This window comes from Bos indicus x Bos taurus, chromosome 16 (assembly GCF_003369695.1).
Source record: "Bos indicus x Bos taurus breed Angus x Brahman F1 hybrid chromosome 16, Bos_hybrid_MaternalHap_v2.0, whole genome shotgun sequence".
NCBI lineage: Eukaryota > Metazoa > Chordata > Mammalia > Artiodactyla > Bovidae > Bos > Bos indicus x Bos taurus.
In genome coordinates, this window is record NC_040091.1 from 4,879,999 (window position 1) to 4,907,993 (window position 27,995).

Genomic DNA, 27,995 nt, shown 5'->3' on the forward strand with positions numbered 1-27,995 from the left:
AACACATGAAAAGGTGCTCAACATCACTCATTATCAGAGAAATGCAAATCAAAACCACAATGAGGCACCATTTCATGCCAGTCAGAATGGCTGCGATCCAAAAATCTACAAGCAATAAATGTTGGAGAGGATGTGGAGAAAAGGGAACCCTCTTACACTGTTGGTGGGAATGCAAACTAGTACAGCCACTATGGAGAACAGTGTGAAGATTCCTTAAAAAACTGGGAATAGAACTGCCATATGATCCAGCAATCCCACTACTGGGCATACACACCGAGGAAACCAGAATTGAAAGAGACACATGTACCCCAATGTTCATCGCAGTACTGTTTATAATAGCCAGGACATGGAAGCAACCTAGATGCCCATCAGCAGATAAATGGATAAGAAAGCTGTGGTATATATACACAATGGAGTATTACTCAGCCATTAAAAAGAATGCATTTGAATCAGTTCTAATGATGTGGTTGAAACTGGAGCCGAAGTAAGCCAGAAAGAACACCAATACAGTATACTAACGCATATATATGGAATTTAGAAAGATGGTAATGATAACCCTGTATGTGAGACAGCAAAAGAGACACAGATGTATATAACAGTCTTTTGGACTCTGTGGGAGAGGGAGGAGGGGGATGATTTGGGAGAATGGCATTGAAACATGTATAATATCATATAAGAAACAAATTGCCAGTCCAGGTTTGATGTAGGATACAGGATGCTTGGGGCTGGTGCACTGGGATGACCCAGAGGGATGGTATGGGGAGGGAGGTGGGAGGAGGGTTCAGGATTGGGAACATGTGTACACCCGTGGGGGATTCATGTTGATGTATGGCAAAACCAGTACAATATTGTAAAGTAATTAGCCTCTAATTAAAATAAATAAATTTAAAAAAATAAATAAATAAAAAGAAAAAAAAATCCCTAGAGTAGTGGGGATATGTCAAAGAAGACAGGAATGAGCTTTCAATGGCCAAAACTATAACAAGATGAGCAATGTAATAAATTAAGTTCAGCTTTTGGGATTATACCGCAAAGTATAAAATGAATACCTATGGGTCCATACTCACATAAATAAATGACTGAATACATGTGAGACAATAGACAAATTTCCCATGCAGAATTTCAGATAATTGACATAGGTAATTCTGCTCTCAGGGAGGTGGAGTGTAACTCCCTGTTCCTGAAGAGTGAGTCATAGTGACTTCCTTCCAAAAAGTACAACACTATGGAGAGGGAGAAAAAGACTAACTTGGCAGTGGAATAACCTGACAAACACTACTTTAGCCAGGTTGTCAAGGTCAACATAAACAGGGATAACCATACTGATTGTATCACACGATGAAAAGGACACTCCACCTAGGCAGTCTTCCTCCCCCAAAATCTATGAAATGAAAGTGAAAGTGAGTGGAGAGTCAATGAACTGTGAATTAAAAATATTTACTAAAAAAAACAAAAAACAAAAAACAACTTATAGAAAGTTTCAAAGATCAAAATTCAAATTTTCCATGAACTGGCCACTATTTACATATTATTTACATTGTATTAGGTATAAGCAATCTAGAGATGATTTAAATATATGGGAGAATGTGTGTAGTTTAGATGCAAATCCTAAAATACTATGTTACTTTTTATAAGAGACTTGAGCATCTGTGGATTTGAGTATCATATTGTTGGCAATTTGTTCATTGGCTCTCTGCTTGCAAAACCCATGGATAGGAAAAGGTGACTGTATAGAGTACTTATCTTTGGAGTCTCCAGATATACAATTATGTCATCAGCAAATAAAGTTAATGCTGAGGGAGGAGTTAAGATGGTGGAAGAATAGGACCGGGAGACCACTTTCTCCCCCACAAATTCATCAAAAGAACATTTAAACGTCAAGTAAATTCCACAAAACAACTTCTGAATGATGGCAGAGGACATCAGGCACCCAGAAAAGCAGCCCATTGTCTTCGAAAAGAGGTAGGAAAAAATATTAAAGACAAAAAAGGAGACAAAAGAGGGAGGGACGGAGCGCCGTCCCAGGAAGGGAGTCTTAAAAAGAGAGAAGTTTCCAAACACCAGGAAACACTCTCACTGCCAAGTCTGTACCGAGCCTTGGAAGTACAGAGGGCAACATAACAGGAAGGAAACATAAATAAGCAATTAAAACCCACAGATTATGAGCCCAACGGTAACTCCCCCAGAGGAGAAGCAGCGCAGACACCTATACCCGCCACTAGCAAGAGTGGGCTGGGCAGGGAGGCGCGGGCTACATCGCTTAGAGTAAGGATCTGGCCTGAATGCCCCGAGAGCTATCTGAGCAAAATAATTTGGGCTAGCAAACCAGACTGTGGGATAACTACCAAGCGAAAAGCCAGCCCTAACCTAAGACACCTCCAGGCCCGCGCACGGAACAAAGGACTGAACAGAGATTGCCGGCTGCAGACCTTCCCCCTCCGGTGACAGGCAGCCAGAGGTGGAAGGGGGCAATTGCAGCCCCAGAGAGACATTATCTATAAAACTGTAAGCAGGCTTCTTTGCTAACTAAGACTTCTTGGGGTTCTGGACGGTCAACATCCGCCTGAGAAGGTGCGACGGTTGTACACCCAGAAAACCGAGCAGTGGGTAGGCGATAAGTCACAGTGACCACGCTTGCCAAACACATCACCTGAGCTGCTCGGACATGGGAAGGGCACAAAACGCAGGCCCAACAGCCTGCGCCTCTGAGGACTACCTGAGTGCCTGAACCTGAGTGGCTTAGACCTGGGAGGTGCATGCAGCCCAGGGCCGGCCTCGGATGATTCCCGGCAGAGCAGCCCAGAGCCTGAGCAGTGTGGTCAGGAAGGGTACATGCGCCGTGAGCGGGGGCAGGCCCAGTGTGGCTGAGGCACTGTGAACACACGCCAGTGTTATTTGTTTGCAGCATCCCTCCATCCCCACAGCACAACGGAGCAAGTGAGCCTAAAAAAAAAAAAAAAAAGTGTCCACCACCGTCCCCTTTGTGTCAGGGTGGAAATCAGACACTGAAGAGACCAGCAAACAGAAGAAGCTAGAACAGAGGGAATCGCCTTGGAAGCGACAGGTGCAATAGATTAAAACCCTGTCGTTAGTACCGACTACATAGGAAGGGGCCTATAGATCTTGAGAAATATAAGCCGGACCAAGGAACTAGCCAAAAATGAACTGACCCCACAATACCCACAACAACACCAGAGAAAGTCCTAGATATATTTTTACTATTTTTACGATCATTCATTCTTTCTATTTTTTTTAAATTTTTAAAAAATTTTAAGTCCTCTATTACTCCTTTAATTTTCACTTTATAACCTACTATTACTTTGCAAAAAAAAAAGGGCCCTATTTTTTTAAAAGCAAACTTCATATATATATTTTTTATAATTTTTGTGACTTTTTTTTTCTCGTTCTCTTTTTTTCTTCTTCTTTCCTTTAACATTGTATTTTGGAAATTCCAAACTCTACTCTAGATTTTTAATTTTTGCTTTTTGGTATTTGTTATCAATTTTGTACCTATATTTTCTTTATATTTTTGTGACTTTGTTTGTTTTTTTTTTCTCTTTCTTTCTCTTCTTCTTTTCTTTAACACTGTATTCTTGAAATTCCAAATTACACTCTAGATTTAAATTTTTTGCTTTTTGGTATTTTTATCAATTTTGTACCTTTAAGAACCCAATCTTCAGTACCCATTTTTACTGGAGAGTGAGATTACTGGCTTGACTGCTCTCTCCCCCTTTGGACTCTCCTTTTTCTCCACCAGGTCCCCTGTGTCTTGTCCCTAACCCCTCTCTGTGAATTTCTGTGTGTTCCAGACAGTGGAGAACACTTAGGGAACTGATTACTGGCTGGATCTGTCTCTCTCCTTTTCATTCCCCCCTTTTATCCTCCTGGCCACCTCTGTCTCCTTCCTCCCTCTTCTCTTCTCTGTATAACTCTGTGAACATCTCTGAGCGGTCCAGTTGTGGAGTGCACATAAGGAAGTGATTACTGGCTAGCCTGCTCTCTCCTCTATTGATTCCACCTCATCTCATTCGGGTCACCTCTAACTCTCTCCTCCCTCTTCTCTTCTCCATGTAACTCTGTGAACCTCTCTGTGTGTCCCTCACTGTGGAGAAACTTTTCATCTTTAACCTAGATGTTTTATCAATGGTGTTGTATAGAAGGAAGTTTTGAGACTACTGTAAAAATAAGACTGAAAACCGGAAGCAGGAGGCTTAAGTCCAAACCCTGACTCCAGGGAACTCCTGACTCCAGGGAACATTAATTGAGAGGAACTCATCAAACGGCTCCATACCTACACTGAAACCAAGCACCACCAAGGGCCAAAAAGTTCCAGAGCAAGACATACCAAGCAAATTCTCCAGCAACACAGGAACACAGCCCTGAACTCCAATATACAGGCTGCCCAAAGTTACTACAAAACCATAGACATCTCATAACTCATTACTGGACACTTCATTGCACTCCAGAGAGAAGAAATCCAGCTCCACCCACCAGAACACCGACACAAGTTTCCCTAACCAAGAAACCTTGACAAGCCACCTGTACAAACCCATACACAGTGAGGAAACTCTGCAATAAAGAGAACTCCACAAACTGCCAGAATACAGAAAGGACACCCCAAACTCAGCAATATAAACAAAATGAAGAGACAGAGGAATATCCAGCAGGCAAAAGAACAGGATAAATGCCCACCAAGCCAAACAAAAGAGGAAGAGATAGGGAATCTACCTGATAAAGAATTCTGAATAATGATAGTGAAAATGATCCAAAATCTTGAAAGCAAAATGGAATCACAGATAAATAGCCTGCAGACAAGGATTGAGAAGATGCAAGAAAGGCTTAACAAGGACCTGGAAGAAATAAAAAAGAGTCAATATATAATGAATCTGCAATAAATGAGATCAAAAACACTCTGGAGGCAACAAATAGTAGAATAACAGAGGCAGAAGATAGGATTAGTGAATTAGAAGATAGAATGGTAGAAATAAATGAATCAGAGAGGAAAAAAGAGAAACAAATTAAAAGAAATGAGGACAATCTCAGAGACCTCCAGGACTATATTAAACGCTACAATATTTGACTCATAGGAGTCCCAGAAGAAGAAGACAAAAAGAAAGACCATGAGAAAATACGAGGAGATAATAGTTGAAAACTTCCCTAAAATGGTGAAGGAAATAATCATCCAAGTCCAAGAAACCCATAGAGTCTCAAACAGGATAAACCCAAGGTGAAACACCCCAAGACACATATTAGTCAAATTAACAAAGATCAAACACAAAGAACAAATATTAAAAGCAGCAAGGGAAAAACAACAAATAACACACAAGGGAATTCCCATAAGGATAACAGCTGATCTTTCAATAGAAACTTTTCAAGCCAGGACGGAATGTCAAGACATACTTAAAGTGATGAAAGAAAATAACCTACAGCTCAGATTACTGTACCCAGCAAGGATCTCATTCAAATACGAAGGAGAAATCAAAAGCTTTAGAGACAAGCAAAAGCTGAGAGAATTTAACATCACCAAACCACCTCTCCAACAAATACTAAAGGATATTCCCTAGACAGGAAACACAAAAAGGGTGTATAAACTAGAACCCAAAACAATAAAGTAAATGGCAACGGGATCATACTTATCAGTAATTACCTTAAACGTAAATGGGTTGAATGCCCCAACCAAAAGAGAAAGACTGGCTGAATGGATACAAAAACAAGACCCCTATATAGGTTTTCTACAAGAGACCCACCTCAAAACAGGGGACACATACAGACTGAAAGTGAAGGGCTGAAAAAAGATTTTCCATGCAAATAGAGACCAAAAGAAAGCAGGAGTAGCAATACTCATATCAGATAAAATAGACTTTAAAACAAAGGCTGTGAAAGAGACAAAGAAGGTCACTACATAATGATCAAAGGATCAATTCAAGAAGAAGATATAACAATTTTAAATATATATGCACTACCATAGGAGCACCGCAATATGTAGGACAAATGCTAACAAGTATGAAAGGGGAAATTAACAATAACACAATAATAGTGGGAGACTTTAATACCCCGCTCACACGTATGGATAGATCAACTAAACAGAAAATTAACAAGGAAACACAAACTTGAAATGATACAATAGACCAGTTAGACCTAATTGATATCTATAGGGCATTTCACCCCAAAACAATGAATTTCACTTTTTTCTCAAGCGCACACGAAACCTTCTCCAAGATAGATCACATCCTGGGCCATAAATCTAGCCTTGGTAAATTCTGAAAATTTGAAATCATTCCAAGCATCTTTTCTGACCACAATGCAGTAAGATTAGATCTCAATTACAGGAGAAAAACTATTAAAAATTCAAACATGTGGAGGCTGAACAACACGCTGCTGAATAACCAAAAAATCACAGAAGAAATTTAAAAAAAAAATCAAAATTTGCATTGAAAAGAATGAAAATGAAAACACAACAACCCAAAACCTGTGGGACACTGTAAAAGCAGTCCTAAGGGGAAAGTTCATAGAAATACAGACATACCTCAAGAAACAAGAAAAAAGTCAAATAAATAACCTAACTCTATACCTAAAACAACTAGAAAAGGAAGAAATGAAGAACCCCAGGGTTGGTAGAAGGAAAGAAATCTTAACAATTAGGGCAGAAATAAATGCAAAAGAAACAAAAGAGACCATAGCAAAAATCAACAAAGCTAAAGTATAAATAAAATTGACAAACCATTAGCCAGACTCATCAAGAAACAAAGGGAGAAAAACCAAATCAATAAAATTAGAAATGAAAATGGAGAGATCACAACACAAAACACAGAAATACAAAGGATCATAAGAGACTATTATCAGAAATTATATGCCAATAAAATGGACAACGTGGAAGAAATGGACAAATTCTTAGAAAAGTACGACTTTCCAAAACTGGACCAGGAAGAAATAGAAAATCTTAACAGACCCATCACAAGCACGGAAATTGAAACTGTAATCAAAAATCTTCCAGCAAACAAAAGCCCAGGTCCAGATGGCTTCACAGCTGAATTCTACCAAAAATTTAGAGAAGAGCTAACACCTATCCTGCTCAAACTCTTCCAGGAAATTGCAGAGGAAAGTAAACTTCCAAATTCATTCTAGGAGGCCACCAACACTCTAATACCAAAACCTGACAAAGATGCCACAAAAAAAGAAAACTACAGGCCCATATCACTGATGAACATAGATGCAAAAATCCTTAACAAAATTCTAGCAATCAGAATCCAACAACACATTAAAAAGATCATACACCATGACCAAGTGGGCTTTATCCCAGGGATGCAAGGATTCTTCAATATCCGCAAATCAATCAATGTGATACACCACATTAACAAATTGAAAAATAAAAGCCATATGATCATCTCAATAGATGCAGAGAAAGCCTTTGACAAAATTCAACATCCATTTATGATAAAAACTCTCCAGAAAGCAGGAATAGAAGGAACATACCTCAACATAATAAAAGCTATATATGACAAACCCACAGCAAACATTATCCTCAATGGTGAAAAATTGAAAGCATTTCCCCTAAAGTCAGGAACAAGACAAGGGTGCCCACTCTCACCACTACTATTCAACATAGTTTTGCAAGTTTTGGCCACAGCAATCAGAGCAGAAAAAGAAGTAAAAGGAATCCTAATTGGAAAAGAAGAAGTAAAACTCTCACTGTTTGCAGATGACATGATCCTCTACATAGAAAACCTTAAAGACTCCACCAGAAAATTACTAGAACTAATCAATGATTATAGTAAAGTTGCAGGATATAAAATCAACACACAGAAATCCCTTGCATTCCTATACACTAATAATGAGAAAACAAAGAAATTAAGGAAACAATTACGTTCACCATTATAACGAAAAGAATAAAATACTTAGGAATATATCTACCTAAGAAAACTAAAGACCTCTAGATAGAAAACTATAAAGCACTGGTGAAAGAAATCAAAGAAGACACTAATAGATGGAGAAATATACCATGTTCATGGATTGAAAGAATCAATATAGTGAAAATGAGTATACTACCCAAATCAATTTATAGATTCAATGCAATCCGTATCAAGCTACCAACGGTAATCTTCACAGAGCTAGAACAAATAATTTCACAATTTGTATGGAAATACAAAAAACCTCGAATAGCCAAAAATTCTTGAGAAAGAAGAATAGAACTTGAGGAATCAACCTGCCTGACTTCAGGCTGTACTACAAAGCCACAGTCATCAAGACAGTATGGTACTGGCACAAAGACAGAAATATAGATCAATGGAACAAAATAGAAAGCCCAGAGATAAATCCACACACATATGGACACCTTATCTTTGACAAAGGAGGCAAGAATATACAATGGATTAAAGACAATCTCTTTAACAAGTGGTGCTGGGAAATCTGGTCAACCACTTGTGAAAGAATGAAACTAGAACACTTTCTAACACCATACACAAAAATAAACTCAAAATGGATTAAAGATCTAAATGTAAGACCAGAAACTATAAAACTCCTAGAGGAGAACATAGGCAAAACACTCTCTGACATACATCTCAGCAGGATTCTCTATGACCCACCTCCCAGAATATTGGAAATAAAAGCAAAAATAAACAAATGGGACCTAATTAAACTTAAAAGCTTCTGTACAACAAAGGAAACTCTAAGCAAGGTGAAAAGACAGCCTTCAGAATGGGAGAAAATAATAGCAAATGAAGCAACTGACAAACAACTAATCTCAAAAATATACAAGCAACTCCTACAGCTCAATTCCAGAAAAATAAATGACCCAATCAAAAAATGGGCCAAAGAACTAAATAGACATTTCTCCAAAGAAGACATACAGATGGCTAACAAACACATGAAAAGATGCTCAACATCACTCATGATCAGAGAAATGCAAATCAAAACCACTATGAGGTACCATTTCACGCCAGTCAGAATGGCTGTGATCCAAAAGTCTACAAGCAATAAATGCTGGAGAGGGTGTGGAGAAAAGGGAACCCTCTTACACTGCTGGTGGGAATGCAAACTAGTACAGCCACTATGGAGAACAGTGTGGAGATTCCTTAAAAAACTGGAAGCAGAACTGCTTTATGACCCAGCAATCCCACTGCTGGGCATACACACTGAGGAAACCAGAAGGGAAAGAGACACGTGTACCCCAATGTTCATCGCAGCACTGTTTATAATAGCCAGGACATGGAAACAACCTAGATGTCCATCAGCAGATGAATGGATAAGAAAGCTGTGGTACATATACACAATGGAGTTTTACTCAGCCATTAAATAGAATACATTTGAATCAGTTCTAATGAGGTGGATGAACTGGAGCCTATTATACAGAGTGAAGTAAGCCAGAAAGAAAAACACCAATACAGTGTACTAATGCATATATATGGAATTTAGAAAGATGGTAATGATAACCCTGTATATGAGACAGCAAAGAGACACTGATGTATAGAACAGTCTTTTGGACTCTGTGGGAGAAGGAGAGGATGGGATGATTTGGGAGAATGGCATTGAAACATGAATAATATCATATATGAAATGGGTCACTAGTCCAGGTTCAATGAACGATACTGGATGCTTGGGGCTGGTGCACTGGGACGACTCAGAGGAATGGTTTGGGGAGGGAGGAGGGAGGAGGGTTCAGGATGGGGAACACGTGTATACCTGTGGCCGATTCATGTTGATATATGGCAAAACAATACAATATTGTAAAGTTAAAAAATAAAATAAAAAAAAGATTAATTTGGAAATCATAAAAAAATAAAGTTAATGCTGCCTCTACTGCTCTATGTATTAAAAATAAATTTAAAAAGAATGTTAGAATGATGTTAGATTTACAAAAAGTGAAGATAGTTTCCATATATCAAAAAGTTCCCAAGTATCACGCATAGTGGTGTCCTAGAACAAATCTTCCTCAGAAATCAAGGGAGCGATGTATTTTCAGGGAATTGAGCTAGAAAGTAGGATAAAAATAATAATATATAAAACAGTGTTCCTTTATACTAACAACCAATTACATTTATAATGGAAGACACCATTTATAATAGCTAGAAACAGATAAATATTAAGAATATATATAAGAACAAATACGCAATAACTATTTTAAGAACATTCTGAAATTCTACAAAAAACTCAATGCAATGCATGACAAAATAGAAAGTTATCACTTTGGGGAGTATGAAAAGATTTTATACAGATATCAATTGTTGCCAAATTATTCTATAATTATGATAAGATTTCAAGAAAAATAGTAATATGATAGGTGTGAGAAATAAGTTAATCCTAAAATATATGTAGAAAAATAAACATGTAATAAAAGGCAGGACATAAAAAAAAAAAAAGAATGTGGTACTTTGTGACGGTGACCCTCCCAGCTTTGGCGGAAAACTGGGAAGTGGTGAATGGGTCACCAAATAGCACTGGAAAGGCGCTACAGGCGGTGAGTTCCTGATTGCTGTACAACGTGTCTCGGACCTCTGCTGGCATTGTGGGGTGGATTTTCTGACTATCCTGAAGGAGAATATGGATCGCGCCATAGGCGATGCTGCACCAGTGTTCAAAGTGCAGAGACTCTTGAAGAACTAGAGCAATGCATATTGGTGTCAGAGCAAGAACCTTGTGGCCTTGAGGAACCCAGCATCTCTGACTGCGAGGTGGTAAGTGATGGTGATGATGAACGTTATGACACTGTGGGCCCCCGCGTGGCAGCAAGGGCCATGGTACAGCAGAAAGTGAAGCGTGAGCAGCCTATGGCCCAGGGAGGACATCTTCAAGGGGCCCCCAATGCGACTGAGTTCACCACGTATCAACCATATACTCAGGAGGATGGTCAACTCAGGTAAGAAGTTTCAGCAAATGCACAGGGAACCCTTGGCAGCATGGATTTTGCGACTTTGTTATGCAGGGGTGGGCCCAGCAACTGTGGGGGTTTTTGTATGTCCTAACTGAGAGAAATAGAGGGATGGAATGCAAGATATCATTTTGAAAGTGTGAAGACCCTCAAAGGGGGCCCGAACTTGCAGGGGTCCCACCTGGGTGACGCGGTTGAGCATGTGGGCGGATTTGCTCAGAGGTGTACTGTAAAGGCTGTGTCCTCAGATTTAGAAAAGTATAATCATGTGGGTGGGCTGTGAATGCCACAAAAATCCCCTCCTTGAAGGGGTGGGCCTGGTGCCTGTGGGGTGTTTTGCAGATCCTTAATGAGAAATCCCGCAGGGATGGAGGTGCCCCCGCCGAGGCTCTTATGCAATTTCACAGGGCGAGATGGTGGATTGGACTTGGCTGTGAAAAGAAGAGATGTGAAAAGCAAAGGAGAAAAGGAAAGATATAAGCATCTGAATGCAGAGTTCCAAAGAATAGCAAGAAGAGATAAGAAAGCCTTCTTCAACGATCAATGCAAATAAATAGAGGAAAATAACAGAATGGGAAAACTAGGGATCTCTTCAAGAAAATCAGAGATACCAAAGGAACATTTCATGCAAAGATGAGCTCGATAAAGGACAGAAATGGTATGGACCTAACAGAAGCAGAAGATATTAAGAAGAGATGACAAGAATACACAGAAGAACTGTACAAAAAAGATCTTCACGACCCAGATAATCACAATGATGTGATCACTGACCTAGAGCCAGACATCCTGGAATGTGAAGTCAAGTGGGCCTTAGAAAGCATCACTATGAACAAAGCTAGTGGAGGTGATGGAATTCCAGTTAAGCTATTCCAAATCCTGAAAGATGATGCTATGAAAGTGCTGTGCTCAATATGCCAGCAAATGTGGAAAACTCAGCAGTGGCCACAGGACTGGAAAAGATCAGTTTTCATTCCAATCCCAAAAAAAGGCAATGCCAAAGAATGCTCAAACTACCGCACAATTGCACTCATCTCCCACGCTAGTAAAGTAATGCTCAAAATTCTCCAAGCCAGGCTTTAGCAATATGTGAACCGTGAACTTCCTGATATTCAAGCTGGTTTTGGAAAAGGCAGAGGAACCAGAGATCAAATTGCCAACATCCGCTGGATGATGGAAAAAGCAAGAGAGTTCCAGAAAAGCATCTATTTCTGCTTTATTGACTATGACAAAGCCTTTGACTGTGTGGATCACAATAAACTGTGGAAAATTCTTCAAGAGAAGGGAATACCAGACCACCTGATCTGCCTCTTGAGAAATTTGTATGCAGGTCAGGAAGCAAAAGTTGGAACTGGACATGGAACAACAGACTGGTTCCAAATAGAAAAAGGAGTTCATCAAGGTTGTATATTGTCACCCTGTTTATTTAACTTATATGCAGAGTACATCATGAGAAATGCTGGACTGGAAGAAACACAAGCTGGAATCAAGATTGCCGGGAAAAATATCAATAACCTCAGATATGCAGATGACATCACCCTTATGGCAGAAAGTGAAGAGGAACTCAAAAGCCTCTTGATGAAAGTGAAAGTGGAGAGTGAAAAAGTTGGTTTAAGGCTCAACATTCAGAAAACAAAGATCATGGCATCCGGTCCCATCACTTCATTGGGAATAGGGCTCCAAAATCACTGCAAATGGTGACTGCAGCCATGAAATTAGAAGACGCTTACTCCTTGGAAAGAAAGTTATGACCAACCTAGATAGCATATTCAAAAGCAGAGACATTACTTTGCCAACAAAGGTCCGTCTAGTCAAGGCTGTGGATTTTCCTGTGGTCATGTATGGATGTGAGAGTTGGACTGTGAAGAAAGCTGAGCACCGAAGAATTGATGCTTTTGAACTGTGGTGTTAGAGAAGACTCTTGAGAGTCCCTTGGACTGCAAGGAGATCCAAAGCGTCCATTCTGAAGGAGATCAGCCCTTGGATTTCTTTGGAAGGAATGATGCTAAAGCTGAAACTCCAGTACTTTGGCCACCTCATGCCAAGAGTTGACTCATTGGAAAAGACTCTGATGCTGGGAGGGATTGGGGCAAGAGGAGAAGGGGACGAAAGAGGATGAGATGGCTGGATGGCATCACTGACTCGATGGACGTGAGCCTCAGTAAACTCCGGGAGTTGGTGATGGACAGGGAAGCCTGGTGTGCTGCAATTCATGGGGTTGCAAAGAGTCGGACACGACTGAGCGACTGATCTGATCTGATCTGATGGAAGACAGAGGCACTCCACATGCAGTGGGTGGCTCTTCTAGCCCCACGAGGGCGAGGACTGCAACATGAGTTCAATGTGATTGGGCTTTGCTGTGTTTTGGGGATGTAACTGTTCATTGTTGTTGCTAATGCTGTTGCAAGATGTAAATCCAAGGGTCAGTGTTACTTGCCAAGGGAATATCACAGAAGACGAACTGCTCATAGAATGTGAGGCGAGAGACCCTGAAGGGTTGAAGTATGGGGAGAGAGTAAGTTAGCCAAGATGGCAGTGGTCAGACTCTCTTGCCCTTTGTTTTGTAAATAATGACTATGGAACAGCTGAGCTCGGAGAAGGCAATGGCACCCCACTCCAGTACTCCTGCCTGGAGAATCCCATGGGCAGAGGAGCCTGGTAGGCTGCAGTCCATGGGGTCGCTGGGAGTCAGACACGACTGAGCGACTTTCACTTTTCACTTTCATGCATTGGAGAAGGAAATGGCAACCCACTCTAGTGTTCTTGCCTGGAGAATCCCAGGGACGGGGAAGCCTGGTGGGCTGCCGTCTATGGGGTCGCACAGAGTCAGACACGACTGAAGCGACTTAGCAGCAGCAGCAGCAACAGCTGAGCTCACTTACAACACTGTGCGTGAGCATCATGACGTACTTTCTTGGTCAGGAGCTACTCTGTGCTGTAGGGATATGTGAGCTCCACCTAGAAAGCGGCAGCGTTACTGTCAGCCGCCAGAAGAGAGAATACAGTGAATCTACTTCTATGGCTGCTGTGTCAGCCAGGAGAGAATACTGTTATGGCCGCTGTGCCAGCAGGAGAGAGGTTGTGTTGTGTTAGGCTTTGCTATGGCTGTTGCCAGGAGAGAATAAATGCATCTGCAGTTCCTATTGGCTCCTTCAGTCTTCTTCCAGCCTCTTAGCTGGAGCCTTGCCTACCCCGGGTTCAGCGAACAGTATGCACAGTGAAATACAGAGAGACAATTGGTGTCATGAGCAGGATCAGAGATACAGTTGCTAAGTTGTGTCTGACTCTTTTGTATCCATGGACCATGGGGTTTCCCTGTCAAGAAAATCGGAAAAAAAAAAAAAAAAAAAAAGAAAGAAAATTGGAGTGGGTTACCAGTTCTGTCTCCAGGGCGTCTTTCCAACCCAAGGATCAAACTCATGTTTCCTGCTCTGCAGACCAATTCTTTACCACTGAAGCACCGGAGAAGCCCCTGAGGCCTTTGAAAGTGAAAGTAAAAGCTAGTCATGTCCAAATCTTTGCGACTCCATGGACTATACAGTCCATGGAATTCTCCAGGCCAGAATACTGGAGTGGGTAGCCTTTCCCTTCTCCAGGGGATCTTCGCAACCCAGGGATCTAACCCAGGTCTCCTGCATTGCAGGCAGATTCTTTACCAGCTGAACCACAAGGGAAGACCCTGAGGCCTGTTACTGAGTCCTATTTGAGCCTTAATTCTTGGTAGATCATACAGGGATCTAGTCTCCAGAGAGAAGGGCAGTCTGGGGTGTTTCCCACCATAGTAGAAACGGAAGGCTCCTAGACGTAGTCTTCTAAATGATAGGTACTGGGTTCTGTGCAGGAAAACTTTGTAGTCTAATTCCATTAGATAGAAAATAGTTTGGCATAGTGAAAAGGCCTGGGGATTTAAATTAGTCTTGGGTTCAGAATCTGACTTGGCCACTGATGAGAAAGGTTTTAGGATGTATACTCAGTTTTCCTGAATCAATTTCCTCATTTGTAAAATGTGGCTATACCATCTGTGTTATAGTATTGCTTTAATACTGTAAATTAACTGCAATGACTTATGTAAAACTTTGGAATATGATTAATAAGCGAAACTTTTCTGAAAAATAACAACCTCCTGTTAAATTATTTAAATTATCTATTTTATCTGACATATCTGGCATACTTAATTTAATTTAGTCCCTCTTTGTAAGACGACTGAATTGTGCTGTCATCAATATTTTGGAGGAGCTTACCCATTTATTTCTGGGGACTGTTCCTCTTTATTTTTGAGAGCTAAGCAGCTTGATTGTATATGACTCTTTTTGCACTCTTTACAGCTCATCTGAATAGTGAAGGTCATTTGGGGACATTTTCCAGTGTTCACCATATTTTGTGAATGAATATCCATGTATTTTCAAGCTGATGTATCCTCATACATATAGAGGTATCTTCAAGCACATGGTCCAAGGTCCAACATGAAATTCAGGTTAATAACTTCACCTATGCCCTTTGCAGATCCTGGAAAAAGGAATTATCTGAGTGACAGACTCCTTTTTTAATGGATCAGTCTTAACTAGTCCTGGGGTTAACAAAAAAGCCCTTTACAACTTATCATCTAGTGCATTTGTCAGAGATACATTGCTGGGCTGGAAGGTCTTTCAGTTCAATTAAGTTCAGTTCAGTATCACAGGACGCTGGGCCTCCCTGTCCATCCAACTCCCGGAGTTCGCCCAAACTCATGTGCATTGAGTCGGTGATGCCATCCAGCCATCTCATCCTCTGTCGTCCCCTTCTTCTCCTGCCCCCAATCCCTCCCAGCATCAGAGTCTTTTCCAATGAGTCAACTCTTCGCATGAGGTGGCCAAAGTTTTGGAGTTTCAGCTTTAGCATCATTCCTTCCAAAGAACACCCAGGACTGATCTCCTTCAGAATGGACTGGTTGGATCTCCTTGCAGTCCAAGGAACTCTCAAGAGTCTTCTCCAACACCACAGTTCAAAAGCATCAATTCTTCGGTGCTCATCTTTCTTCACAGTCCAACTCTCACATCCATACACAACCACTGGAAAAACTATAGCCTTGACTAGATGGACCTTTGTTGGCAAAGTAATGTCTCTGCTTTTGAATATGTTATCTAAGTTGGTAATAACTTTCCTTCCAAGGAGTAAGTGTCTTCTAATTTCATGGCTTCAATCACCATCTGCAGTGATTTTTGGAGTCCCCCAAAATAAAAACCTAGTGACATGCAGAAATTCTTGAAATTGTCATGCCCATTTATAAAGCTTAATTCTTTATCATTTAATTTTCCTTTATTTGTGCTATAAAAAACTACTCTAAGAAGTTTCCCTTTGCTTTTCGACCAGTGTAACCCCAAAGTTGATTAATTTGGTGCCAAAGATACTCAAGGAAACTTAAAAATTGAGGGACTAATTGTTGTTTGGTCTGTATTTTTGTCTTTTCACAATTATAGACTTTATTCCAATTAGTCTTGTGAAATATTTAAGAAGAGACTTTATAAATCTGTTTTTAATCCTATCTTCCTATTGAGAATTCACACTAGTGAATGAAGATTTGATACCTCTGAGGGATGGCAGAGAATACACTTTGGCATCTCACCCTGTTCCATAAAGAAACTGGCAGACTGTATCATTTGCCTAGTTTTTCTTGATTCTTCCAAGAGGAATGATGTTTATGGGTAGATAAGCCAACAAGTGCTCCCCACAACAGTGAGAAAGTCATGGGGTTACGATTGTAAAGACCCACAGACCCCTGGAGAGCTCTCACGACACACTATTATCATTCTCCTTAAGACTTGAGCTTTATTGAATTGCACCCCTCAAGTCCTATCCAGTACTTGGTCTCCTCAGTTCTGCTTCTTCCCTTTAGTAACTCACAGCAGTGGACTTCCCTAGCCTGAGTTCCTTGAGTCAGGCACCAACTTACCACTGACTTAGGGCTTTCACTTCAGCCTGATTCAGGGTCTGAGAACACTGAGTCTTAGTGCTGTGTTTCTGAGATTCTTTACCATGTCCCCCAAGTTGCAGAGAATTTTTCCAGCACTGTGTCTCCTTGGGGTCCTATCTCTATTGCATTGCCCACCTGTCCTGTGCGGTAAGTACAGAGGTGATAAGGAAGAGGGGAAAGTTTAAACTAAGGTAGGGAGAAGAATTTCTTATTTAGAATTCATTAAATATAACCAATCATAGGTTATATTAATTTCAATATTAAATAATTAATAATTAAATAATTTTAGTCCTTTTGATATAGGGTGTAATTACTTAGAAAGCAAAATATTGCAAGCCCTTGGGAGCTGATATAGCCACAAGAGAAACCTTTTAATTTTTATATTAAGTGCTTATATTTAAGTGGCTAAACTTAAATTCTTAGCTATTACTTGTGGATGCAGAACTTGAATTCTGATATTTTCTGTTCTCTGACTAAAATGTACTTCACAGAATGTAATAATTAAATAAAATTTTTCTAAAAAGAAAAAAAAAGAATTAATTCTTAAATAAGGTTCATTATTTTTCTGTTTCATCAAGGTTGTGTAGAAAATTTTTGCCATCCAGAAAGTAAACTTTTATATCATTGAAAATAATGAGTGAGATTGTTAGAGTAAAATTAGGAAGCACTGTATAAACTAAAAACATTATATAAATGAAAGATCTTGCATTGCAAACTAGGGTATAATTGTTCCTAACTAATGAGCACTGAAAGGAATTGCAAGGATTTGCAGGCTCCACTAGGGTGCAGTTCAGTTCAGTTCAGTCGCTCAGTCATGTCCAACTCTTTTTGCAATCCCACGGCCTGCAGCATGCCAGGCCTCCCTGTCCATCACCAACTCCCGGAGTTTACTCAAACTCATGTCCATTGAGTCAGTAATTCCCCCAACCATCTCATCCTCTGTTGTTCCCTTCTCCTCACTCTCCAGAGAGTAAAGAAGAGCTGAAGTTCCTCTTGATGAAAGTGAAAGAGGAGAGTGAAAAATTGGGCTTAAAACTCAACATTAAAAAACAAAGATCATTGCATTCAGTCCCATAACTTCATGGGAAATAGATGGGGGAACAATGGAAGCAGTGACAGACTTTATTTTTCTGGGCTCCAAAGTTACTGCAGATAGGTGACTGCAGCCATGAAATTAAAAGACGCTTACTCCTTGAAAGAAAAGTTATGACCAACCTAGACAGCATATTAAAAAGCATAGACATTACTTTGCCTAAAAAGTCCATCTAGTTAAAGCTATGGTTTTTCCAGTAGTCATGTATGGATGTGAGAGTTGGACTATAAAGAGCTGAGCGCGGAAAAATTGATTGTTTTAAACTGTGGTGTTGGAGAAGACTCTTGAGAGTCCCTTCCAACCAATCCATCCTAAAGGAAAACAGTCCTGAATATTCATTGGCAGGACTGATGCTGAAGTTGAAGCTCCAATACTTTGGCCACCTGATGCTTAGAACTGACTTACTGGAAAATACCCTTATGCTGGGAAAGATTGAAGTCAGGAGGAGAAGTGGATGACAGAGCATGAGATGGTTGCATGGCATCACTCACCAGATGGGCATGAGTTAGAGCAAGCTCCGAGAGTTGGTGATGGACAGGGAGGCCTGATGTGCTGCAGTCCGTGGGGTCGCAAAGAGTCAGACACGATTGAGTGACTGAAATGAACTGAAATGAACCCTTGTCTTTGTATCAGTTCCCTTCCCAGATTAGTCTGTCTGTGCTCAGTGGTGTCTGACTCTCTGCAACCACATGGACTGTAGCCTGCCAGGCTCCTCTGTCCAAGGGATTCTGCTGGCAAGAATACTGGAGTGGGTTGCCATTTCCCAGATTAGTACTTGTTTGAATCTGCCCTTTGGAACTCAGGGAAGGTCATGGTGGTTGGAGGTGTGTTCCTTATAAGAAACCAGGGACAAAAAAGCTTCCCTGCCCAGAAGCCCCACAAGATCCTGATCAATTTCATGCAGAAGAAAAAATGCTTACAACTGTGCAATTGTATGGTCAGATGTGAACCCACAGTTCAAAAAAGGGAAATGTTAAATAAAGATGGCACAAATTCTAATTAGGTCCCATTTGTTTATTTTTGCTTTTATTTCCAATATTCTCGGAGGTGGGTCATTGAGGATCCTGCTGTGATGTATGTCGGAGAGTGTTTTGCTTACGTTCTTCTCTAGGAGTTTTATAGTTTCTGGTCTTACATTTAGATCTTTAATCCATTTTGAGTTTATTTTTGTGTATGGTGTTAGAAAGTGTTCTATTTTCATTCTTTTACAAGTGGTTGACCAGTTTTCCCAGCACCATTTGTTAAAGAGATTGTCTTTAATCCATTGTATATTCTTGCCTCCTTTGTCAAAGATAAGGTGTCTATAGGTGCGTGGATTTATCTCTGGGCTTTCTATTTTGTTCCAGTGATCTATATTTCTGTCTTTGTGCCAGTACCATACTGTCTTGATGACTGTGGCTTTGTAGTAGAGCCTGAAGTCAGGTAGGTTGATTCCTCCAGTTCCATTCTTCTTTCTCAAGATAGCTTTGGCTATTCGAGGTTTTTTGTATTTCCATACAAATTGTGAAATTGTTCTAGCTCTGTGAAGAATACCGTTGGTAGCTTGATAGGGATTGCAATGAATCTATAAATTGCTTTGAGAAGGAAATTGCAACCCACTCCAGTGTTCTTGCCTGGAGAATCCCATGGATGGAGAAGCCTGGTAGGCTGCAGTCCATGGAGTTGCACAGAGTTGGACAGGACTGAAGTGACTTGGCAGCAGCAGCAGTATACTCATTTTCACTCTATTGATTCTTCCAATTCATGAACATGGTATATTTCTCCATCTATTAGTGTCCTCTTTGATTTCTTTGACCAGTGTTTTATAGTTTTCTATATATAGGTTTTTAGTTTCTTTAGGTAGATATATTCCTAAGTATTTTATTCTTTTCGTTGCAATGGTGAATGGAATTGTTTCTTTAATTTCTCTTTGTATTTTCTCATTATTAGTGTATAGGAATGCAAGGGATTTCTGTGTGTTGATTTTATATCCTGCAACTTTACTATATTCATTGATTAGTTCTAGTAATTTTCTGGTGGAGTCTTTAGGGTTTTCTATGTAGAGGATCATGTCATCTGCAAACAGTGAGAGTTTTACTTCTTCTTTTCCAATTTGGATTCCTTTTATTTCTTTTTATGCTCTGATTGCTGTGGCCAAAACTTGCAAAACTATGTTGAATAGTAGTGGTGAGAGTGGGCACCCTTGTCTTGTTCCTGAGTTTAGGGGAAATGCTTTCAATTTTTCACCGTTGAGGATAATGTTTGCTGTGGATTTGTCATATATAGCTTTTATTATGTTGAGGTGTGTTCCTTCTATTCCTGCTTTCTGGAGAGTTTTTATCATAAATGGATGTTGAATTTTGTCAAAGGCTTCCTCTGCATCTATTGAGATAATCATATGGCTTTTATTTTTCAATTTGTTAATGTGGTGTATCACATTGATTGATTTGCAGATATTGAAGAATCCTTGCATCCCTGGGATAAAGCCCACTTGGTCATGGTGTATGATCTTTTTAATGTGTTGTTGGATTCTGATTGCTAGAATTTTGTTAAGGATTTTTGCATCTATGTTCATCAGTGATATGGGCCTGTAGTTTTCTTTTTTTGTGGCATCTTTGTCAGGTTTTGGTATTAGAGTGTTGGTGGCCTCCTAGAATGAGTTTGGAAGTTTACTTTCCTCTGCAATTTCCTGGAAGAGTTTGAGAAGGATAGGTGTTAGCTCTTCTCTAAATTTTTGGTGGAATTCAGCTGTGAAGCCATCTGGACCTGGGCTTTTGTTTGCTGGAAGATTTTTGATTACAGTTTCAATTTCCGTGCTTGTGATGGGTCTGTTAAGATTTTCTATTTCTTCCTGGTCCAGTTTTGGAAAGTTGTACTTTTCTAAGAATTTGTCCATTTCTTCCACGTTGTCCATTTTATTGGCATATAATTTCTGATAATAGTCTCTTATGATCCTTTGTATTTCTGTGTTTTGTGTTGTGATCTCTCCATTTTCATTTCTAATTTTATTGATTTGGTTTTTCTCCCTTTGTTTCTTGATGAGTCTGGCTAATGGTTTGTCAATTTTATTTATCCTTTAAAAGAACCAGGTTTTGGCTTTGTTTCCTCTGCCTTTTCTAAACCCAACTTGAAATCTAGAAGTTCTCAGTTCACAAATGCTGAAGCCTAGCTTGGAGGGTTTTGAGTAAAACCTTACTAGCATGGGAGATGAGTTCAATTGTCTGGTGGTTTGAACATTCTTTAGTACTGCCCTTCTTAGGAAATGGGATGATATTGACCTTTTCTAGTCCTGTGGCCACTGCTAGGTTTTCCAAATTTGCTGACATATTGAGTACAGCACTTTAATAGCATCATCTTTTAGGATTTTAAATATCTGCTGGAATTCCATCACCTCTGCTAGCTTTATTGGCAGCAACGCTTCCTAAGACCCACTAGACTTCACATTCCAGGATATCTGGTTCTAGGTGAGTGATCACAGTATTTTGGTTATCTGGGTCTTGAAGATCTTTTTGTATAGTTCTGTGTATTCTTGCCACCTCTTCCTAATATCTTCTGCTTCTATTAGATGTCAGTGGGAAGCTGACATCTTAAATAGTTTAAAGACATTGTTATGTATCCTTGAGGCAGACCAAGACTGCCTCAAGGCTCTATTGTTTCTTGGGTGCCCCTCCCTTGTCTTTTCATCCCTTCCTTTCCCAAATTAATATTTGCTAGAATCTGCCCTTTGGAATTCGGGGAATGTCATGGAGGTTGAAGGTGTGTTCCTTACAAGAAACCAGGGACAGAAGGGCTTCTGTGCCCAGGAGCCCCACAGGATCCTGATCAATTTCATGCAGAAGAAAAAAAATGCTTATAACTGTGCATTCATATGGTCAGATCCGAATCCACACTTTAAAAAAAGAAAATGTTGAATAAAGCTGGCACAAATTCTATAGCTCCTGACTTCTCACTAAAGCCAACTGCTGACTTCTTAAAGATAGGGAGGGGTACAAAGCTCAGCACCCAGTAGCTTTCAGTCTCTATCTGCTAAACGAATGAAAGGAAAGAAAATCAGATCTTGAGATGAGTGTCATTTTTTCCCTCCTTACATTTTTGCAGTTTAAGTGTTGGAACATTACTAAAGAAGAACAATCTAGAGGCAGATGAAATTACTAAATTTAACTTTGATTTCTCCTCTTGGAAATCTACTTAGTTCTTCTGAAGTGTGTGTGAACTGAGAAAAGTTTCCAATACTAGAAATTTCTACTTTGGCACTTTTTAACCTAGAAGTTCCCATCTACTGCTCAGTTGTGAGTATGTTGATCTCAGGACCCCCTGGTTGAAACATTTGGGCACCCTCCCAGGACACCTGGTACTAGTGAAATGACCCTATTATTGTGCTGCTTATGGATCAATCACTTGGTCAGAGAACAAGCTTGGCTTTTGTCCCAATATCAAGGATGCTTCTAATATCATAGCATAATAGGGTTTTGGATATCCTCAAGGACAGATTTCCTCCTTGGATAATGGAAATTAGAACAATGAACTTCACAGGGGGATAAATATTAGTAACTGTTGTGACTTCCATCAAGAAAGAGGAACTATACCATTGTTCATTCTCTACCATGCATGCCTTTTTCATAATTTGCTTTTACAATGTAAGTTTAGAATTTAAGAAATGTGTAACAGTGGTGATTTGTCTGATCTGATGTTTTTATGTGTGTATTTTTTTTTTTTTTTACCTAGCTTTGTTTGTACAATTTGAACAAAGGAAATGAACTTGCAGTGAAAATCCTTTCCTGCAGCATCATTAAGTTGGAAAAATGAAACAAAACACACACACACCAACAAAAAGCACCTGAGGTTAAAAACATGTATATACTGAATGTTTTTTAAGTGGATAAGTTTGTTAAAAAATACTGCTTATTAGTCCAACTTTCTTTTTATCCCCCATTATTTGTTCCCATTCTTTGACTTTGCTGGTTTCCCTCCCTTTTCTGAATCAATGAAAATGGTCCACATCTAATAGATAAGCTAGACATTTCAATTATTACCTTTTGTTTCTTGGTATTTATTCTTTTTTCTTCCTTTCTTTCTGGTCCATGTGCCTTCACCTACTACATTATAAAACCTGCTCAAATCTATTTGAACCTGCCTTTCAGAGTTACATCTTTTCATCCTTCTCTACCTTCCTTACTCTGGAACATCATCATGCCACCTAGTCTTGCTTATTCAGTAGAGTTAACATGATGCCATTGATGTTCTGTATCAATGTGCTGTTCTATGGGTGCCTACATGGCCATGATATTTTCAGACTCTCTTATGACAAGGACAGAAGTGTTATCACAGCCAAGGACTAAAAATGCAGATGGATGATCTTGACCTTTCCATATGTATGCACACTTCTTGTGATGTTCTTTTCTGACAGGGATGGCAAAGAAGGCCTCTGCTGAATCAGTGGCCTTACCTACCAGAAGACATATTAATTTGCTCTAGCAAAGATACCACATGTGGTACAGTGGCTGCAATGCTGTTGCGTTTTTAGTAGTCTACTGTAATTCTCCAGAACCCGAATTTTTTGTAGTAGACCAACTTATGAAATACAGGGGATACGATGACCCCTCTTGCATCTTTAATTATTTAAGAGTAGCACATATTTCTCCATTTCCTCTACACATTGGTAAATGATATTTAAAAGAACTTATCTTCTTTGCCTCCAAGGGGAGGATATAGGTCATATCAATGACTTCTACTTGGTTTTCTTGGGTAGGACCGTCTTAACCCATAGGCCAAGGACCAATATGGGGATTATGCCAGTGACCAATTTTGTCTATCTGGCCCACACTTTCAAAGATAATGGAAATGCCCACCAAGTGGTTTAATAAGGGAGCCTTGATGGTTCCAGGTATCTATGTCAACTCAAACTCTATGTCCAATAAAACTTGGATTATTATGCACTTCTCATCTGTGCATAATTGCTTATGTAAATGGACACAGGTCCTCTCGGAAGACTGGGGAACTCATTACTGTGCATATGTCTCAAGTTGTTGTAGTCTCCTTAGTCATGGAAACTTTTTTCTTCAGTTAGTGATCTCCAGACCTGAGATTATTAATAGTACAGGTCCAGAAACTAAGCAACAGATTGTAATTTTTAATGGACCAAAGGCCATCAGCCTCCTGATCATCCATCCTTTATTTCTTTCCATGGTACAGATTGAGTAGTATCTAGTTGGCTGCTCATCTGTTTTCACCCTAAGGAATGTCATGTTCTATTAACCATCTTCCTAATCTCAGTCTGGTTGTATCTCTAACTTGCCACTCCTTATGATGATTACATTTACTTAGCTTCTAAAGCCTATGAGCACCACTCAGATTGTGACTGCTAAGAGTGAACCTTGTTCTTTAACAGTCTTCCCATCATCAGCTCTGGTCTCTGATACAGTGCTCCTCTCATTATGATATTCCTTCTGTCCTTGGTAAATGTATCCTCCAGGTCTTCCCAGACAACATAATCACTTGGTGGGGTTTCCTGCATGTGTGTGGCACATCTACTCCAGCATACTCACTCTTCTGAATCACTTAATCACTCTCTCTACCACTTGCCACAGCAACTCCAGCATTTGAACCTCATTGTTGGCATCACATTTTCCATGCCTCAAGGAGGCATCTTAGGATAGTACTGTAGATACTATTGTCCATCAGTTTAACATTTTACTGACATTTCCAAAAGTGTCAAGTGTTAGTTGCTCAGTCATGACTGACTCTCTGCAACCCCACCAGGCAGCCCACCAGGCTTCTCTATCCATGGATTCTCCAGGCAAGAATACTGGGGTGGGTTGCCATTCCCTTCCCCAGAGGATCTTCCTGATCCAGGGATCAAACCCAGGTCTCCCTCACTGCAGGCAGATTCTTTACCATCTGAACCACCAGGGAAGGCATTTCCAATGACCTGTTTTATTTAAACTCCTCATGCAGTGTGTGTGGGTCCTGACTGTTCTCTTTCACACAGGTGCTCAGCACTGTGTCGTGTCCATTGTTCCAACATGCAAGCCATCATTCTTATTCTTTCTATGAGCTCTTTCTGAACTATTTTAGAGGACAGTGAGTATATTCTTGGGAAGATAGATGGACTGGTCTTATTGGGAGAAATGAGTCAGAGATTGCAGATTTATTTTGCATCTTTAGTTTCTCCCAGACATACATCTCTGCATTTAGCACAAAAGCAGTGGAATGTGACACCAGCACAGTGTGACTTTGACTTAATTCCGTCTTCCTGTCAAAATGGCTCCTAAATAGTGTCAAGTTTAGTGAATTTTCAAAAAAATGAAGCCAATCCTAAGTGCTTGTCAGTCCATTGTAACCTTTCTGTGGTTCCCCAGCCTCAGGCCTTCATGAAGGCAGCTCGAGTCCTGTGTTTGGCTGAGTGATTGGATGGGTAGGGAAGACAGAAGGACAGATGGAAGCTTCCTTTGAACCACACAGATACTAGGAAGTGTTATTATATGCATTCTACATGCTGACCTTCTTTTACTTTTATGTCTCACCTCAAGATTGTGAATCCCCGCCTGTCATTGCCCATGGACAACGTAAAATAGTCTCTAACTTCTTTACATTTGATCACCAAGCTGTATATGAATGTGATGAAGGGTACATCCTGGTTGGAGCGAAAGAACTCTCCTGCACGTCTTCAGGCTGGTCACCTGCAGTCCCTCAGTGTAAAGGTAACTCTGGCTCCCTCTTCATTTTAAGGGGGCGGGGGTGGGACTATCATCAAAGGATTGAGAGCACAGTTTCTTTCCTGTGAGAGGCAGCAAAAAAACCATTTGATTTGATTTATTGAAAATAATTACTATGGACTGATGGTATCCAAAGCAAAAAGTACAGAGGGCACACAGAACATTAATTTCCCCTTCTTTTCCAGGTATAAAATTCAGCCTTTGTGAGGCATCTCCATTTCTCAGTTTCTTGTATAATTCCAGAAATAGTCTACAGATGGTACATTCTATCTGCATGTAGCTGTGGCTTGCAGGAAATTTTTCATGAAAAGTTGGTCTAGAATGTAAGCCCTAGTGGACTAATGCCAAGCATTGTGAAATCACAAGTATTTCTATCAGTGCCAGTGCAGGGCACCAGCTGCTCACAATGTAGCTGTGTGGTGAGGGACTCCTAATTTTCCAGCTGTTATGGGGACATGAGGTGAAAATGAGGTCTGATTATTGCATGCACAGAGGTTTAATATCATTTCATCATCAACAACTTCGGGGATGATTTGCCACCATCGTCTCCTTTGCACACAGGAGAATAATAGGCAAGAGGGAAAAATTTTCCTCTATTGTCTTACAGGAATCAAGATACAAGAGACAGCTGATTTGATAGTTGAAGATTTGGGGTCACATGCCCTTTTTATTGGAGAAGGCAATGGCAACCCACTCCAGTACTCTTGCCTGGAAAATCCCATGGACGGAGGAGCCTGGTGGGCTGAAGTCCATGGGGTCGCTAAGAGTCGGGCACGACTGAGCGACTTCACTTTCACTTTTCACTTTCATACATTGGAGAAGGAAATGGCAACCCACTCCAGTGTTCTTGCCTGGAGAATCCCAGGGACGGGGGAGCCTGGTGGGCTGCTGTCTATGGGGTCGCACAGAGTCGGACATGACTGAAGCGACTTAGCAGCAACAGCCCTTTTTATATTGTTAGGCTATTTAAAATATTTATATGTCCTTCAGCAAGTCACTTAACTTCTCTGTATCTCACTTTCTCTTAGATAAAATAGTGAGACTTAAATAAGATGATCACATAAAGATCTGCCCCAAAGTCTGATAAGGTACTATCCCAATGCTCAATAAATATGCTAACGAATATTATTTTTCTTCTCAAGATTAAAAAAAAGGTAAAACAATTAGCAACACTTAAATACAGCTCATTCTTAGTACCCTAGGCTTGCATGTTTTTTCTTAGATCTGTGTATTGCTTAAAGTTATGTTTCCATTGCAGCATTGTGTCTGAAACCAGAGATAGAACATGGAAGGTTATCTGTGGAGAAGGTTAGATATGTTGAACCTGAAAGAATTACTATCCAGTGTGAGTCTGGCTATAGTTTGGATGGTTCTGAAAATATCACTTGCTCAGAGGACAGAACCTGGTACCCGGAGGTGCCCAAGTGTGAGTGGGTAAGTCACACAATTTGAGGTAATTTTTGTTTTATTAAACCCCAAAGCACTGTCCTGCCAGCAAAGGTGGTACCTGACTTGTCAAGATTCATTCATTCAAAGGAACTCTCATTTTCGCTTTGGAGCCTTCTGGTCCGATAGGAGATGCAAAGTTTTCCTGCTCTCACTTGTGATCAGGGAAAACTGAGCCCCTTTGGAGTGGACCCTTCTCAGAGCTGGTAGTAGTGACTCCCAACTTTTCTAGAGGATTTGATATACTCTTTTCCCATTTCTGGATGGTCAGAAGTAGTGTCTGTTCCCACAGAAGCTTTCTGGGAGGCTGTCTCAGAGCAGAGTTATATTCCTCTCAGGAAGATGATGGTGGGAAGCAAGGTGTTTCTGGTTTTCCTGCTCCCCCACCAGTCCTGGGGTGTGTCTTGGTCCTGAATCTGTAACCCTGCCTGTTTCTACATGAACTGTGCCCCCTAACAATCGGGAGAGAAGTCTTTCAAGCATACTTATCATGTGTTTCTCCTTTAGGAGTATCCTGAAGGCTGTGAGCAAGTAGTCACAGGCAGGAAACTCTTGCAGTGCCTCTCAAGGCCAGAGGAGGTGAAATTGGCCCTGGAAGTGTACAAGCTGTCCCTGGAGATTGCACTCCTGGAGCTTCAGATAGAGAAGCCAACGGATGCCTCTTAGTGGTAATCACTGTAATGTTTCTCAAGAGAGAGAGGAAAACGTTTCTTGCTACCTTCATTCCAATATGGATCACCTGAGTTAACCACCTCTACCATCTCTTTTACACCACCAATTGTGGTAATAATTATCTAGAAAGGATAATTTTGTTAATATTTAGTGCTTTGAGATTGTGGAGTTATTGATGATTTTCTGACTCATGTTTTCCCTTTTCTGGACATAGAATACACATTTTTTAATTAAAAATTAGCATATCCAACATCATTTTGTCTTTGTGTTTAATTTTGT

General features: G+C 40.2%; 1 protein-coding gene across 1 annotated transcript; it reads left to right on the plus strand.

Annotated features, from left to right (window-relative positions):
* Positions 1-16,767: 16,767 nt before the first annotated feature.
* LOC113906358 (C4b-binding protein alpha chain-like) lies at positions 16,768-27,971 on the plus strand. The gene is made up of 4 exons (XM_027564382.1): positions 16,768-16,958; positions 25,413-25,583; positions 26,857-27,032; positions 27,552-27,971. Exons 1-4 carry the CDS (start codon positions 16,874-16,876, stop codon positions 27,708-27,710), a joined length of 591 nt encoding a protein of 196 aa, XP_027420183.1. The 5' UTR covers positions 16,768-16,873; the 3' UTR covers positions 27,711-27,971.
* The last annotated feature ends 24 nt before the right edge of the window (positions 27,972-27,995 follow it).

What these genes read in the sequence shown, in the direction of transcription:
- LOC113906358 (XM_027564382.1), top strand. Translation starts at nt 16,874, where the DNA reads ATGTCCCCCAAGTTGCAGAGAATTTTTCCAGCACTGTGTCTCCTTGGG. An exon ending in TTGCCCACCTGTCCTGTGCG is followed by an intron (nt 16,959 to 25,412) that starts GTAAGTACAGAG and finishes TCTCACCTCAAG; the next exon opens with ATTGTGAATCCCCGCCTGTC. An exon ending in AGGTGCCCAAGTGTGAGTGG is followed by an intron (nt 27,033 to 27,551) that starts GTAAGTCACACA and finishes TTTCTCCTTTAG; the next exon opens with GAGTATCCTGAAGGCTGTGA.